Source organism: Camellia sinensis, chromosome 1 (genome assembly GCF_055761805.1).
Source record: "Camellia sinensis isolate YWXY chromosome 1, ASM5576180v1, whole genome shotgun sequence".
NCBI lineage: Eukaryota > Viridiplantae > Streptophyta > Magnoliopsida > Ericales > Theaceae > Camellia > Camellia sinensis.
Genome location: NC_138961.1, coordinates 250,919,902 through 250,935,434, shown reverse-complemented (window position 1 = coordinate 250,935,434; position 15,533 = coordinate 250,919,902). Strand labels below are relative to the sequence as shown.

General features: G+C 35.2%; 2 protein-coding genes across 4 annotated transcripts; both read right to left on the bottom strand.

Annotated features, from left to right (window-relative positions):
* Positions 1 to 130: 130 nt before the first annotated feature.
* LOC114255927 (mavicyanin) lies at positions 131 to 1,484 on the bottom strand. Its single transcript, XM_028195467.2, has 2 exons — positions 821 to 1,484; positions 131 to 593 (listed from the first exon to the last, which is right to left on the bottom strand). The coding sequence occupies exons 1-2, from the start codon at positions 996 to 998 to the stop codon at positions 241 to 243; spliced, it is 531 nt and encodes a 176-aa protein (XP_028051268.2). The 5' UTR covers positions 999 to 1,484; the 3' UTR covers positions 131 to 240.
* Positions 1,485 to 2,433: 949 nt separating this feature from the next.
* On the bottom strand, positions 2,434 to 7,533 carry MPL1 (Myzus persicae-induced lipase 1). Of its 3 annotated transcripts, none has more exons than XM_028195469.2 (9): positions 7,113 to 7,533; positions 6,887 to 7,003; positions 4,511 to 4,651; positions 4,258 to 4,368; positions 4,005 to 4,148; positions 3,846 to 3,886; positions 3,177 to 3,256; positions 2,956 to 3,051; positions 2,434 to 2,881 (listed from the first exon to the last, which is right to left on the bottom strand). In XM_028195469.2, the coding sequence occupies exons 1-9, from the start codon at positions 7,299 to 7,301 to the stop codon at positions 2,559 to 2,561; spliced, it is 1,242 nt and encodes a 413-aa protein (XP_028051270.2). In that variant the 5' UTR covers positions 7,302 to 7,533; the 3' UTR covers positions 2,434 to 2,558. The 3 variants fall into 3 exon arrangements, with proteins under 3 accessions (XP_028051270.2, XP_028051269.2, XP_082758259.1); XM_028195468.2 differs by having other exon boundaries at positions 3,177 to 3,271; positions 7,113 to 7,470; XM_082902133.1 differs by having other exon boundaries at positions 3,177 to 3,259; positions 7,113 to 7,459.
* Positions 7,534 to 15,533: the final 8,000 nt, after the last annotated feature.

Genomic DNA, 15,533 nt, shown 5'->3' with positions numbered 1-15,533 from the left:
TTTTTTTAATTGGGTGCAATCAAACAATTTCCTTTTTGATTGGATGCAATAAAACAATCTTGCTTTGATTTGTTGAAAGAGCTTCATACTTATGATGTATAGTGTTCATATAGTCATGCAAAAAAATCGCGTTCAAAACAACCAAGTACTTATATTATCAAATAATCTCACTCAAAACAAAACAAAATTAAATATAATATTTTGCTCTTACAAACAAACAAACAAGCCTCACAACATTGTTCAAAATACTAGGAACATAGAAATGGCTACAAGCAATGTGACCATCAAAACATGTGCAAACGAGTGTGAAACAGGAGCGTCAGAAGTAGTTGAAGGGGGCGAAGTAGAGGAAGAAGAGGAAGAAGAAGGAGAAGATGCAGCATCTGCAGCGACTGTCGTAATCTTAACTTTCATTCCTTGGCCGCAATGGCCTGAAGTTCCACAAGCAAAGTAGCGAGTACCGGCTTTGTTTAATTTCACCACATTGTTGCCACCATTCAAGGAATTGACTGAGCTGGTAATGTCACAACTCTTGTATGCAGTTTCGCTACCAAGTTCCACCACACTGTGCAGCCCTGCAGTGTACTTGAAAACTAACCCCAACCCAAAAAAAAACCATAAAACAAAATCAAATCACAACACATAAATTAAATTAGAATGAAAAGATAATTTTTTCACCCATAAATTCGATACGAGACAAAACAAGAAAAGCAGAAAAAAGTTGATAAAGGAATGTTTTTTAAAAAAAAAAATTCTCATAGTAAATTTTCAATATTCTTTGTAGATCTTAGGAATGAAATGCATTGAAATGAAGACATACCAAGTTGATCGCCGACCTTGAATGTCTGACCAGAAGACCATGTTTTGTAGTCTGTAGATTCATCCCAACCTTGGCTTCCCCCAACTACATGTTGTGTCGCGGCCGCGGCTTCTTCACTCATCATTACAACAATAAACAGTGCTACTCCAAACAAAACTTTGAAGTACACTCCCTCCATTTTTTGCTGCAATTTGATTTTCCTTCACTTTCTCCTCGATCTTCTTGGTTGTTGGATCACTCTCATCGTCAACCTCGTCCTATATATAGTACTCCGGTTACTAATCATATCCTCTGTTTTGTTGTCTACAAATAATATTATTCCAAGACATATAGTACAGCTCTTCAGCAGCAAATAGTTTATTTCCTTAAACATCAATACTCCTACAATTTTTACCACTTTGCCCTTGTTGGGCTCATTGTTAATTCAATAATTCTAACTATCCACAAAATTTTATCTAGAAAATAAATTGTATCATATAGAATTAATTGTGCCTCATAAATCTTCTTTACACATTTAGGTAAAATTTTAAATAATTTTTTTCTAAATATCTAACAAAACTATTATTAATTAACCCACCATGACTTTGAAAATTATTAATTACTATTTTCGAACTATTTTATAGAATTGCCAATATGGTGCTTCTCATAAATAAAGAACTGAAAACACAAGTCAACATTGTTCCATCCCAAAAAAATTTCGCTATGTCATTAACTAAGAGCCTTAAATAATATCTGAATAATTACTCCACGTCTTACCTAGTTAGCTTGGCTTGGGCATTTGTGTGATTTCAAATAAAAATAGGGGCAAATACCAATGACAGACATGGACAATGTTTTGATTGCCCTCTAAGCAAAGTCAGGTAGATGCAGAAGTCGTGGAGTCTTGGCTTTGAAACTAAGCTATAAAACTATTGGTGATCATACTCACAACAGACCTTGTCTGGAAGCTCCTTTGTTCACTGCATTAAAGTTAAACTTACCAAATACAATACGGAAATATTCAAACACAGCCTTTAAAAAAAAAGTTTGGTGAAGTCTTATAGTCGTTGCTTAGTTTCTGAAACACATGTCAAAGGCTTGATTTTTAATGGTTTGTTTGATACTTAATCTACAACTTCCTTCCTAGTTAGCATGTCTGTGTCAAAGATATGAAAATGGGACATCACATTGCTATTGAAATAGCTTCATGTTCTATCCCAGAGAAGCCACAGATCTGAACTAATTTTTTTCATTCACTTGTATGGATAATGAATGAACAGAATATAACCTACTTTTGATTAGTATCCATTGCTCTAAAAGAACTATTAAGAGAGTGAAATATCTATTATAAAAATGGATTGAACAAAATTATCATTTTTACTGTATTGTTCATTTGAAAAGTTGAGTTGATTGGAGATGAGTTGATTTTCAAAACTTACATAGTTTATCTCTTATTTAATTTCACCGTTTATGTGGTACTAGAAAACTTTCCATGACAATCCTAGCCATCAATTCAAGACTGTCAAGAAGGTGATTTTGGTGAATAAGTATTTTTCATAGAATACTCCTACTTAGACTGACGAATTAAGTCAAAACTAAACACGTCAGGGATAAAATTAGCCTGCTACAGGGACTAAATCAGTCAAATGTGAAGTGGTAAACATTTATTATCATCATCAGCTAACAAGTGAAAATTTGAGCCAATACATTAAACTGATGGCCAATCAATGATCATTTTTTTTTTTTTTTTTATCAATGATCATTGATGGCTTCTGAAAAAAGTAATAACTTGGTTATAAACAATATCCTTAGCAGTGACCCCAATTATGAAATCTGCATGAGCATATTCCTTCACGTACTGAACGCTTAGCTTGTCCGGGTCGTGTAACTTTAGACTGTCAAGCAAAGTTTGCACATCTTTAACATCAGAAAGCGCGTCTTGGCCTCCATAGCTGAGAAACAAAGGAAAGTCATGTGGAATGTTGGAGAGATTATAAACCGGTGGCTTTGATTCCCCATAATGCTCTACATTGTAGTTCACATTTCCATAGTCATATTTCGCCAAAACTCCATCTCGAGCAGCTGCAATTTCAAATTGCATGAATATCAGTATCAAAAGTCCAAAATCCCGAGCTTAGATCACATGGAATACTTACTTTGAGCCAAATGCACCAGGTTTTTAGTTGCTGTAGATTGAGGCTCATTCTTCAAGAAAAGCTCAACTGTGGAGGCATTGAGGCAGCAATTTTTCCCTTCAACACAAATTTTACATTCAAAATCAGTATGTATAATTTTTCACTGAAAAATAATAATTGTTTGTGTCATGTAAAATGTGGTGTAAAACTTAAAATGTCAATCTGGATACAAATTAGTATACCTGTAATTGCAGTTAGTAAATCATAACAGTCAACATGTGGCTCAGCACACAAAGCCTTGAGAAAGTTGGCCACTGGCTCTCTACTAGAAAGAAAACTACAAGTTTCAGTTTAAGAAAATAGTGTTAAATTTGAAGATAAATGTTACAAAAATGCAATGCACCCAGAAAAAAATATTGAGAAAGGTGTTCATAATTTGAAAGATTTATTTTTTTGGGAATTTTTCGTGAATTATTTTTGTGAATTATCTTGGCTCAGCATACATCCAAGATAAATTTTGTGGATTATTTTTTTGGGTACATAGTATTACTGTAATGTCATGTTTGTTTAGGCGGACTAAATTAGGTTGGATTAACATTCATATGACTAATAGTTCTAGGACAACGAATCTCTTTGGATTGTATATCCTATCCTATATTTGGATTGAGTTAGGATTACAAGGAGGGAGACTTTGGCTTAGTCCTCCAATTTATATCGCACCCCCTCTTATGGGATTGAATAGTCCATCATATGTAGAATATCATATCTAGATGGATTATTAGCTCGTACTTCAATTGTTTAACCAAACATCAGATTAATAATTTTATTGGATTATTAGTCCAATCTCAAACTCATGTCTACCCAAACAAACATGGCCTAAATGTAAAGATTACAATTAGTTGGTTGTTTACCCTTTTGGATTGAATTCATCAAGGCCAAACAACGTTGTGACCTGTTAACAAAAACAGAAATTAATTGATTATTATAGGGGCTACAATCCTTAATTACCTGTATCTTGTGTATAATATTGATTAATTAAGAGAGGTAATCATATATATGAGTATGAGTACCTCTCCAACAAAGGCTTTGGCTGCAACAACACCAAGTGCAGTGGTCATGTGGCTCAAGTAAGCGATTGGGCTTAGCAACGCTGCTGATTTCACCTTGTCTATTTGTTGTCCTTCTGAGAAGGATGCCAAAGCCATCAATGTTCCCTGTCAAAGTACATTTTATTACTTTAGGAACCAATAATGTAGTATTTAACGCTTGTTTTTTTTGCTAGAGAATCAATGTATGATTTTAAGTATAATAAGATTTGATTACCAGGGAGTGGCCAACATAATGAATCTTCTGGCCAGTTTGTTTGAACACAAAATCAATAACAGCTGGAAGTTCACGTGCCACAAGATCATCCCATGTCCAGTTCCAGAATTCCTGTAAAATTTGTATGGCATTCAAACCTCACACCTCCATTGCTGATCATATATGAGATAGAACTTGAGACATTTATAATATGATGAAATGAAATAGTATGATAATGACGGTCTCTTGATCATGATTAGAGTAGTAAAAATACCGGGTTGGAAGGATCAAGGGTGACGTGTTGGCGGCTGAAGCGGGTGCCTCTAGTATTGGAGATCCACACATCAAACCCGCTATCAGCCAATATGAACGCTAGAGATTCATCAGGTGAATTTAGCAGCCATGTCATTCCATCCTGCACACACACACATAATCATCCATCACACCCTATATATATTGGTAATATTAAGTGTACAAACTATCAGTAGTATGGCAGTACACATGGTACAATCTGGTACAAAGCATAAATTGTAGCATTCATTTGTACTTGCACATAAATTTTTTAATCCACCCAAAAAAAAAAATAAAAAAAATCCTTCATTGATGAAAATCAAATAAATATTACTTCACTAGGTATACATCAATGAAGGAGAGGGATGGCCCATCTCAATTAGATTGGCACAGAAAAGTATGCCCAATTCATGTGTGAACACAACCCAAAAGAGAGAAGGTTGGAGAGAATCTAACCCAAGACCCACAAAATAAGAAAAAAAGGAGGACAAAAAAGAAGATTATGAGTACACAGAGACAAAAACACATTTGTTTAATTTGTAAGATCACTTAACATTAATTGGACTGAAAATTGATTCGTTGCAGAAACAGTAAGTAGGGTTCTGCTTTCTACCTTCTATATGGGACTTACTTTACACACTTTTGGACTGTTACACCTTAATTTTTGTGAGGAACAAGTGCCAAAGATAGATACAAGAGTCTTTTATTGGACTTTTATCTTGGAGTTTGACATCATAGTATTAGTAGTTACGTTGCTTTTTATAAGGTTGCGTGACACCAAACCATTTACTTTTTCTCCTTGTAACGGCCACTTTTGTTTTCTTAATTCACTGTATGAGTTTCAACTTTTGCACTACACATTGACAAGGCCATATTTATCTCACCACCTAGGCTACCCAAAGACAAAAAACAAAAAACAAAAAATTTATATGCCATTTATCTCCTAATTAATGTGGGAATCATGTTTATCCACATTAGTGACAAAGAAAGAAAGAAAAACAGGCTACAATTTAGAGACAGAAGAAAAAACTAAATTGCAGGTGATGCGAGTTAATGAATAAAAAAAAAATTGATACTCTTAAATATAATCTTTTATGGTGTGTTTGGTTGAGGGATTTGGGGAGGGATTTGAAAAGGGAAAGGGAAAAAGTGTGTGAAACTATGTGAAATATAGGCATGATTTATTCACATTTCACCTACCTTTTCCATTTCCCTTTCCAAATTCCTCTCCAAATCCTCCAACCAAACACAACATTAATTTATTTATAATGACGTGAACTACTTTATGTCATGAATTATTATATGTCATTTCTCAAAGCCCAACCCACCGCCAATGCCATATCACTATGAATTAATTTCAAAGTTATATTATAAAATTTTCTTCACATTTTTTATGTCGATATTTTGAAGTGATCACTTTAGTATAGGCGTAAATTAAGCAATGACCAGTCACTTTATAAAGTGTACCATTCTTTTTAGGACCTTTGAGTAGCTTTTAGCCAATACATCTTCATCTTCGTGATGATATCATCGAGGGAGAAAGACAAAATCAATGGTTTTATGAACGAATTGATTACTGAATTGGTTTCTCCATATCTGTCAAGAAATTAGATTCATTCACATGGACTCCACTGTCCACTCAAAGAACTAAATACATGGGTGTCCATTGATGCTTTGAAGCTTCTCTCAAAGAAATCAAAATTACCATGGACCAAAAAACATGTCACATGACCTTTTTCAAAGTTTGACAGAATCACTACATCATTCCTTTTAGACTGAATAAAATATATGATCTATGGAGCAAGCACTTCTAAGTGCACAGAAAATAGGTAAAACTTTATTTTCTCTATGATATGATATGATTAATGCAACTTCACAGACATAGGTTGACAATGAATAAGCCATTGGTATAAATGTTGTAACATTATTCCCCGTAGCAACAGCATCCTTTGCTATAAATCACTAGGCAATAATTTTGTTAATGATAGTTTTAACACTTCATATTTGAAGCTAAAGGGAAAAAAAATTACGTCATATTTTAAACTACTGTGTATGGCTTTTAAAAAAAATGCAATACTTTTAATTTTAAATTCAATTTGTTGGATTATATATTTTAGTAGTGTACTTAGGACAAGATCATTGCTGTAATGATTGAAAATATTTATCCCTTTCATTGACTTAACTTGACTGAATAATATTTAAAACTTATTTGTCCACCATAGGTTATTAATACAATGACACCAGCTATTTAGTTGTACTGTTTAAAAAATATTACTTTCAATAGCCGGTGACATTGTATTTTAAACAGTGCAACTAAATATATATATAGAATATATATATATATATATAGCACACGTACCACAAGAACCCCATGTTGCAATAAGACAGGCTGCTTCTTGTTCGCATCACCACCACCTCCGACGCGACCTTCAGGAATTCTCTGGACACTTAATATGTACCCATCCTCTGTTTTCACCTGAAAAAATACCAAACAAAATGGCAACCTTACTAGTCCATTACTACTACTGAAGCTCATGTTACTATAAATAGCATGTATCAATCCAAACATTATGGTCTTATCTTACGCTGAACTCCTGGCATTTGTAACCATGTATTGCCACCGCAGCAGCGCACATACCAGCCGGTGGTGTGATGACAGTATTACTACTGCCGGTTAACCCAAAAGAACCACGGCTCAAACCAAATGCTCGATAAGGGTCAATGATCAGCAAGAACACTAGTGCAGCCAAACTTAACAAGCTATGGTGAGCCATTTCTTGCCTTGTTTGAAGGCTCTGATACAAAAGGTGACAAATATATATATATATATACACATATATATATATATAGAGAGAGAGAGAGGGGGGGGGGGGGGGGGGAAGGGATGAGTGAGAATGGAAAGACGAATTGGGTATAACAGACTTGAGAAATTGGGCTTAAAGGAAGGCGCTTTTCACGCTGTTTCTAGTTTAAAGTGAGAACGGGAAGGGGAATGGGCAATAGGCTATTGGGGACCCACTTTGAGTTTCCTTTCTTATCTTCAATCAAACTGTGTTGTAATGTGCATGAATGTGTATATATATATGTTTAATATTTGTGTATCATGTATATTATATAATTCCCTTAGCTTTTCGAAGTTCAACTTATTTCAGTTGAAATTTGGATGATGGACTCTCTGTTCTCTAGCCAATTTTTTTGTATTTAACTTACCTGATGTGGGTCTAGTTTCCGGATCTGGATGCTCTCTATTAGAAGGTTGTAATATAGATCTATATCACATCAATAGTTGTGAAAAAAAATTGTGCTAACCAAAAATTGAAATTGAAATTTTGATCAATCTCAAGCAATGAGTTTGATTCCATCGATTTTTCTTACACCACTACCTTTGGTTTGTTTTAAAAAAAAAAAAGTGATTTTCATATTACAACATGTGTTAGTAGTTAAAATTTATGCAAAGACCAAGATCATGTTAAGGATCCACACCAATGTGAACTTGGCTATAATGGAAGTCAAGTATGATTGCTGAAGTTTTTCAAACCTAGGATGGTTTGCCATTAACTTGGTAGTTGGCTGTTGGCAAGTAGAGGTTGGCAAGCAGAGATTGATTTGTTTTTTGGACTCTCCTGTTTATGTATAAATAGGGAGAGCTGTAAGCTGAATTGTATCAATCAGAAAGTGAAAGACAGAGCAGGGAGTGTAATCTGTGAGTGAGAGTACTATAGAGAGAGAGTGAGGTGTGAGTGTTGTAAACTCCTTCTGAGAAAATTCTATAATGGATATCTCTCACGTGGACGCAGACTATTGCCGAACCACATAAATATCTTGTCTCTTTTTTGTTTGTGATTGATTTCTGGTTCAAAGTTGTCTTTACGCGCCTCACTTTAACCGGCGCGTGTGGGCCAACCCAACATCCGTTTTGCCTCTGCTTTATGCGTCTGGACTCCTCTCATCGAGAGCTTCCTCCTGGTATACTCGAAAGTGAATTTCGAGCAACTTGATTTCTAGGCAATTCTGAAAAACACACCTTGTTTTTCTGAAAAATCAACCAACGAGGCTTTGATACCACTTGTTAGGATTAGACCACACCAGAAATCAATCACACACAAAAAAGAAACAAGATATTTACGTGGTTTGGCAATAGCCTACATCCACGAGAGAGATATCCACTATAGAATTTTCTCGGAGAGAGTTTACAATACTCACACCTGGGTTGGCGAGGAATCTGCTCACAACGCCAATTGCGTGAGCTATCATATTCTCACTTGAGAGTCTTCGGGTGTAAGGCATTCACACACATCTCTAAGGAAAACAGACAGAAGCTTGATGACAAGTCCACTCCATGTATATTTGTAGGCTATTCAGATGCAGCATTTGGGTACAATTTGTGGGACCCAATAAATAAGAAGACGTTCAAGAGCAGAGATATTGTGTTCTAAGAAGACCAGACAGTAGCAGATTTTGAGAAGTCTGCAAAGTCTAGAGATGTCATCACTCTAAACTTGTTCTCATCTCCCGAGTCATCACAAAATGCTAGATATGATTATGTGCAACAAGAAGTACCAAAGTTGCAGGATCCTATGCCAGAAATTGAGGATCAGGAGGAAAAAGATGAAGACCCGGATGAAGAGGGTGTTGAGCAGGGGGAGCAACCCCCTCAATTAGAGGCAATTGGGCCTCAGTTGCGGAGATTTGGAAGAGATGTCGTGCCATCAACCAAATATCTCGATTCTCAATATATTCTGATTACTGATGAGAGAGAGCCTGAGAGTTTTTTGAAAGCAAAGAGTCATACAGAGAAAGATTGCTGGATACAAGCCATGAAGGAGGAGATGAGTTCTTTGCAGAAGAACCATACTTATGAGCTTGTTTCACTTCCAAATGACAAGAGGGCATTGAAAAACAAATGGGTATACAAATTGAAGAAAGATGGAAACAATAAGCTACTGCAGCATAAAGCTCACTTGGTGGTCAAAGGTTTTGGGCAGAAGAAGGGAATTGACTTTGATGAGATCTTCTCTCCAGTTGTGAAGATGACTTCCATTCAAGTAGCTCTGGGATTAACAGTGGCTTGAATTTGGAAGTAGAACAGATGGATGTCAAAACTGCCTTTCTTCATGGTAATTTTGAAGAAACGATCTATATGGAGCAACCAAAAGAATTTGAAGTTAAAGGGAAACAGAATCTAGTCTACAAACTGAAGAAGAGTCTTTACAGCCTGAAGCAGGCTCCAAGACACTGGTACAAGAAGTTTGATTCATTCATGGTGGATCACGAGTACAAAAGAACAGTAGCAGACCAGCGTGTATAATTCCGAAAGTTTTCGGATGGAAACTTCATCATCCTACTGTTGTATGTCGATGATATGCTGATCATTGGACAAGATATTGCTATGATCAACAAGTTAAAAAAAGACTTGTCGCAGTATTTTGACATGAAGAATTTAAGCCCAGCACAGTAGATTTTGAGCATAAAGATTGTTCGTAACAGGAAAGCCAAGAAGATATGGCAGTCACAAGAGAAATATGTTGAATGGGTGATTGAAAGGTTCAACATGAAAGATGCCAAGCCAGTCAATACTCCGCTGGCTAACCATTTCAAGCTGAGCAAAAGTTCTTGTTCCTCATCTACAAATGAAAAAGAAAAGATGGAGACAATTCCCTACTCATCTGTAGTAGGGAGTTTAATGTATGCAATGGTGTCCACCCAACCAGATATTGCTCATGCTGTTGGAGTAGTAAAAAGATTTCTTTCCAATCCAGGGAAAGAGCATTGGGAAGCTGTCAAGTGGATTCTGAGGTACCTTAAGGGTACATCTAAAATGTGTTTGTGCTTTGGAGGAGCTAAACCAGTCTTGGAAGGCCATACTGATTCAGATATGGCAAGCGATCTTGATGGTAGGAAATCTACATCAGGATTTCTATTTACTTTTGCAGGGGGAGCTGTGTCTTGGCAGTCCAAGCTGCAAAAGTGTGTTGCTCTATCTACAACAGAGGCACAGCACATTACTGCCGCAGATACTGGAAATGAAGTGTTGTGGATAAAGCGGTTCTACAAGAACTGGGACTAAAGCAAAAAAAGTTCATGGTACATTATGATAGCCAGAGTGCCATAAACCTAAGCAAGAATTCTATGTACCTTTCTCGCACAAATTACATTGATGTTCGGTATCATTGATGGAAAAATAGTTATTAGAACTGGCCAAGATCCACACAGATAAGAATCCAGCCGACATGGTTACAAAGGTGGTCTCGAGAGACAAGCTCGAAGTGTGCAGCGACATTGCTGGGATGGACTTCTAGTAAGGATCCTACTCCCAATAGGTGTGGAGAGAGAGAATTGTTAAGGATCCACACCAATGTGAACTTAGCTATGATGGAAGTCAAGTATGGAGGCTGTGAATTCAAATTTGCTGAAGTTTTTCAAACCTAGGGTAGCTTGCCACTAACTTGGTAGTTGGTTGCTGGCAAGTAGAGATTGGCAAGCAGAGATTGATTTGTTTTTTGGGCTCTCCCATTTGTATATAAATAGGGAGAGTTGTAAGCTGAATTGTATCAATCAGAAAGTGAAAGACAGAGTAGAGAGTGTAATCTGTGAATCAGAGTACTATAGAGAGAGAGTGAGGTGTGAGTGTTGTAAGCTCACTTCGGGAAATTTCTAGTGGATATATCTCCCGTGGATGTAGGTTATTATCGAACCACGTAAATATCTTGTCTATTTTCTGTGTGTGATTGATTTCTGGTGTGACTTAATCCTAACAGATTATAGTGCATAATCCTTCCCACATTCTTACAAAAACAAGTTATCATGGTAGGTAGGTTCATTAATTTAAACATGAGATCTCCATAGTGTAATCTGGTAGGATCATTGTGAAATCCTTTCAAAGATATGCTCTGTTCCATGTATTTTTGTTAATATATGTTTGCACATAACTAACATATTGAAGACAAAAAATAATAATAATAAATAAATAAAAAATAGAGAACAGAATTTTTTTTTATCCACACGGAAAGTAAAAGAAGTTGGTCCAAACTTCCAAGTTGCAATTTGTGATTTTTGCAACTTCATGGGCATACAGCCGTGTTCCTATTTGCCTCTTAACCATTTCTGTTTCAATTCATGATCATATATATATATGTGTGTGTGTGTGTGTGTTTCAATTCATGATCATATATATATATATATATGTGTGTGTGTGTGTGAATCATATGGTGCCGATCTCATGACATGTTATGTGAACTCATATCTCTTTATGAAGAAATTATAGAGTCTACATGCGTAACATGCGAACTTAACATATAATTTAAACTTATAAGTGAATAATCTATCTAAGATATATTAAGATTATACTCTTTTTACTCGTTATCTAATATGGGATATTCTATTTTTACACATGTTACAATAATATGATAGTATGAAAACATTAATCATTCTTTTCTTCTTCTTTTTGCCTTTTTCACACCTGTGTTATACGAAACAGAGTGGTATGGTGCATATACTAGAATCAATTAATCTTCCATGGGCCGCAGTGTAACTATTCCCTTTCGCAAATGAGGATGAGCCTCCTCCGATCACCACCCCCAATGTATTGCAAAGTGGCAGCAGTAGCAGCATAAATAATAACAAAAATGTCTAAGATCCTCTTTTTTTCCCACCCCTTTGACCCCCTGTCTCTCACATTGGTTGGATTTTCTTTTTCTTTTTTTTTATTTCCCTTGTCCTCCAATCACCACCTGCCACATGTGTGTGGGGTGGTGAGGGTGGTGATTAGAAGGGGTTTCCATCACTCCTCAAATAATAATGAAGTTGTCTGTCTGTATAATCATTATATATGAAAATACTTGGAAATGCATTAAAAATTGGAAAACAACTCATGTGCCCAAAGGACTTTCATTATTTTATCTCTCATTTTAATTATGAGAGTTTGGTTTTTTTGACAAAATTCTAGCTTTTCACATTGATGCCCCCCAGTTCACTTTCCAATAACGGGTAAAGCATCTCTCTTTTTTAATAGTGAGCCAGAGAAATGGTTAGAGATTTCAGACTGGTTCACTCCCACTTCACTCCGGGCTTACTTTAATTGACGGGTTAGTACTTTTCCTGAAACACGTTTCGGCTCTTTTTTTTTTATTTATTTATTTATAAAATTCATATGGTTGAAATGGTTGGACTTGATTGATTCAATGCAACTTAGGATTGGGCCTCAGTAATGACTTCCTCATATATGGAATGGAAGCAAAGAACAATATGAATATTAAAATACATTGGGTTGATTTGAGATGTAGATTGGCTTTTTAACTATTTTAATTTATGGTTAAAAAGTTTCATTTGGAATTAACTTTTTGACTTTTTTAATTTTTGTGAAAAAAAAATAAATAATAATTATAGTTTAGATACGACAATTTACCTTATTGAACTAAAAAATTTATTTTATTTTTTTTATAACTAAAATATTTCCAACCTCAGCCAGACCCACATGCCAAACTAGCACATAAATAAAACCAATAAGAGTTTACTATATGGTCGGTTTGCTTTCTAGAATTAGTTTTCTAATATTTTTTTTTTAAAAATAGAGGCTAGTTTGATAAAAAAAAAAAACAAAACAAAACAAAACAAAATGCCAAATAAAAATACCCAAAAGGATAAAACTATACCAAAATTATCAATATTTTTTTTTTTTTTTACCAAATTATATTTTAGACTTTTATTAAAAGAGAAATTTAGTCAAAATCCCTCCATTAAACCTTTATTTGGTGAAAATGACAGCCAATTTATTTATTTTTTTATAAACCCCCTAAGGAGAAAACACATAATTGAGTAAAAACAAAGTAAAATATTTTTTTCTTAAACAATATTGCTAGAATAACATGTTACTGTGAACCAAAGTAACATGTTACTGTGAAACAGAGTAACATATTACAGTTAAATAGAACAATTGTCAAACAGAAGAACGTGTTATTATAAGACATAGTAACATGTTATTATCAAATAAAGTAATATATTACTGTTACTGTTTATATCAATTTCAACGGTAATATTTTTATTTTATTTTTAATGAATTTCATAATCAATTGCCCTTGCGTGTATGAGAAATTGTAGTTTTCTCGGACATGCATAGTTGCACCTTGTCAGCCATGCTTCGCATTACGTCTTCGGGAATATTTGGTCTTCATGTGACTTTTGGATAAAATTGATGACTCATAATGTATGGATAAGATTGACAATTAATAAAGATAATAAAGAATCTTTTTTTGTCTTTATGCCATGTTTGGCAAACATATTTTTGCACCTTTGATTTCTTTTTTCAAAGAAAATCAAAACTTGAATTTTTTTTACAATATATAAAAAAATAAAATGTATGAGAGGGTTCAGGAAAGTTGTTAGAAAATTCGAAAATCTTCGAAAATCCTTAAAGAAAAATTCGAATTCTCAAGAAGATGATGAGAAACTTAGATTGTTCAATAGTCTCAACTAAGAACATAAGAGCAAAGAGATTGGGTGAAGAAGAAAACAAAGTAGCTAGAGAGAGAATAATGGCAAGGTTCTCCCATGGATCTCTCACTTTTACTTTCAAGGTTGAATATGGAGAAAGGAAATTAGTTCTTTTCCAAGAGTTATCTCTCCAAAATCCATTCCTTGTAAAGCTATGGGTGGGTGCTATTTATAGGCACCTCATGATGTAAGATGGAGCCCATGTGCAAGGCACATGGGGAATATTCTCTCTAACGACCTTGTCCGATGATGTAACCTCTCCGAGGATGAGGAAAACCTTGAAGAGGAGATCAACCTCTCGGCGAACCCTTCTTCTTAGCCACACCTAACCAATGATCCTCAATCATCCCAAAGGGTCAAGGGTAGTCCCAAAGGACGCCCTGCTGCATAAGAGTCAGGGGTAGTTCAAGAAAACACCCTGTTGCAAATATTGCCGAGTCTCAGGGACTCCCTAGATCGTGCCACCTAGACCCGGGTATAGACTAGTTTAACCGAAGAGTGAATTTATCTCCACTCACCGTCCTCGGGATCGGGTCCTTTGTTCGAACTCCATTACGCCCATGGTTTTGGTGCGTAGATCCCAGAAAGCTCCGAGCCCGCAAGTATTTCGGGACTCATTAACGGAGCGACTTCTAGATTGCGTTTGAATCCGTTCGAAACCAAATGCTTCGGATCTCTAGGTTCGTGAATCCGAACCCTTTCGAGTCCGACTACCTCGGATCTCTAGGCTTGCTCAATACCCTTTCGAGTCCGGGCCCAAGTCTCTAAGTTCATGGATTCGAACCCTTTCGAATTAGAGCGATTCAGCCCGTTTGATGGCGATAAATTTGGGCCCACTAATCTTGGACTTGCGATAAATTTGGGCCCACCAACCTTAGACTATTGGGCCTAATTAATTTAGTGGACTCAAATTAACTCCTCTTACAAACATAAATCTTATTTTATAGATCTGAATGAGAGAATTCTAAAAATATTAATTTTATTAAAAACCAACATCTATATCAAAAGTTATATTATTTTAAAGTTTAATATTTTAATAATACTGATATTTGTTAGACTTTTCAAGAAATTTTTTTTTTTATTATGTTTATCCTTAATGTATTAAAATTTTATTATGAGAAAATTTTGACCAAATCTCTTTATTTCAAAAAATTCTAAAAATCAAATCAAACAAGAGTAGTTTCAAAACTTTATGAGTAGTATATTTTATATAATTGTATTAGACGCAAGGACAGAAGGAAAATGGGAGGAGATTATTCCAATGAGATTGTCAAATATTCTTCCTTTTGGATGATTGAAAAATGATACGAACTCTTCCCTCCTATTTTTCCACACTTCTGAATAATAACAAAGACAAAGGCCTTCTTGTGTGTCCCCAGAATTTGAAGTATGCATAAAATTCAAGAAAATTATATAATAATATTTCATTCTAGAACTTTATCAAAAGTAAATCCATCCAAATTGCACCCCAAGCTTATTTGGAGAACAGAAAATATAATCTTGAAGACAAAGTGGGC